The 491-nt window shown below is 43.8% G+C and overlaps 1 protein-coding gene across 1 annotated transcript; it reads right to left on the reverse strand.

The window, feature by feature from the left end:
• Positions 1 to 109: 109 nt before the first annotated feature.
• T265_12371 (hypothetical protein) lies at positions 110 to 319 on the reverse strand (the record flags this gene model as incomplete). Its single annotated transcript, XM_009179876.1, has 1 exon — positions 110 to 319. The coding sequence occupies one exon, from the start codon at positions 317 to 319 to the stop codon at positions 110 to 112; it is 210 nt and encodes a 69-aa protein (XP_009178140.1).
• Between the last annotated feature and the right edge of the window lie 172 nt (positions 320 to 491).

Consider the following 491-nt stretch of genomic DNA (forward strand, 5'->3'; position numbering starts at 1 on the left):
GAAGGTGTTCTCTGCCACCAACAATTTAGTACAGGAGTTCCCAAGAAGAGGTTATCCCTCAAGACAGGCCATCCACTCATCCCTCCTGTCAAAGACTTTGGAAGGGTCATCATTGCAGATTGAAAAGACGAGCAAAAGGACGATCGTTGTGGACCGTCACAAAAGTGGCATTTGCCAAAGCAAATCCGGTCCTACGTCGAATTGGATCGTTATCATAGTTCGCAGGTGCAGAGGAGCGACAAATGCTTTCACATAAGAAATCCACACAATCAGCTGCGTCGTGGGGACCAGAGAAGGAAAGTGGTGAACTGGAGAACATAATTCCAGAGGCACATTATTCGACAAGCATACGGAAAAAATGGCATGTGCAAAAATTGTGTCACTTACCCATGCTGAGACAACATAGAATTACGATTTTACCGACAATATGCATTACAAAGGGATAATAATGTATAATATGTTAGAATCGGGGATGAGTGATGATCTCCTGA

Source organism: Opisthorchis viverrini (genome assembly GCF_000715545.1).
Source record: "Opisthorchis viverrini unplaced genomic scaffold scaffold22463, whole genome shotgun sequence".
Lineage (NCBI taxonomy): Eukaryota > Metazoa > Platyhelminthes > Trematoda > Opisthorchiida > Opisthorchiidae > Opisthorchis > Opisthorchis viverrini.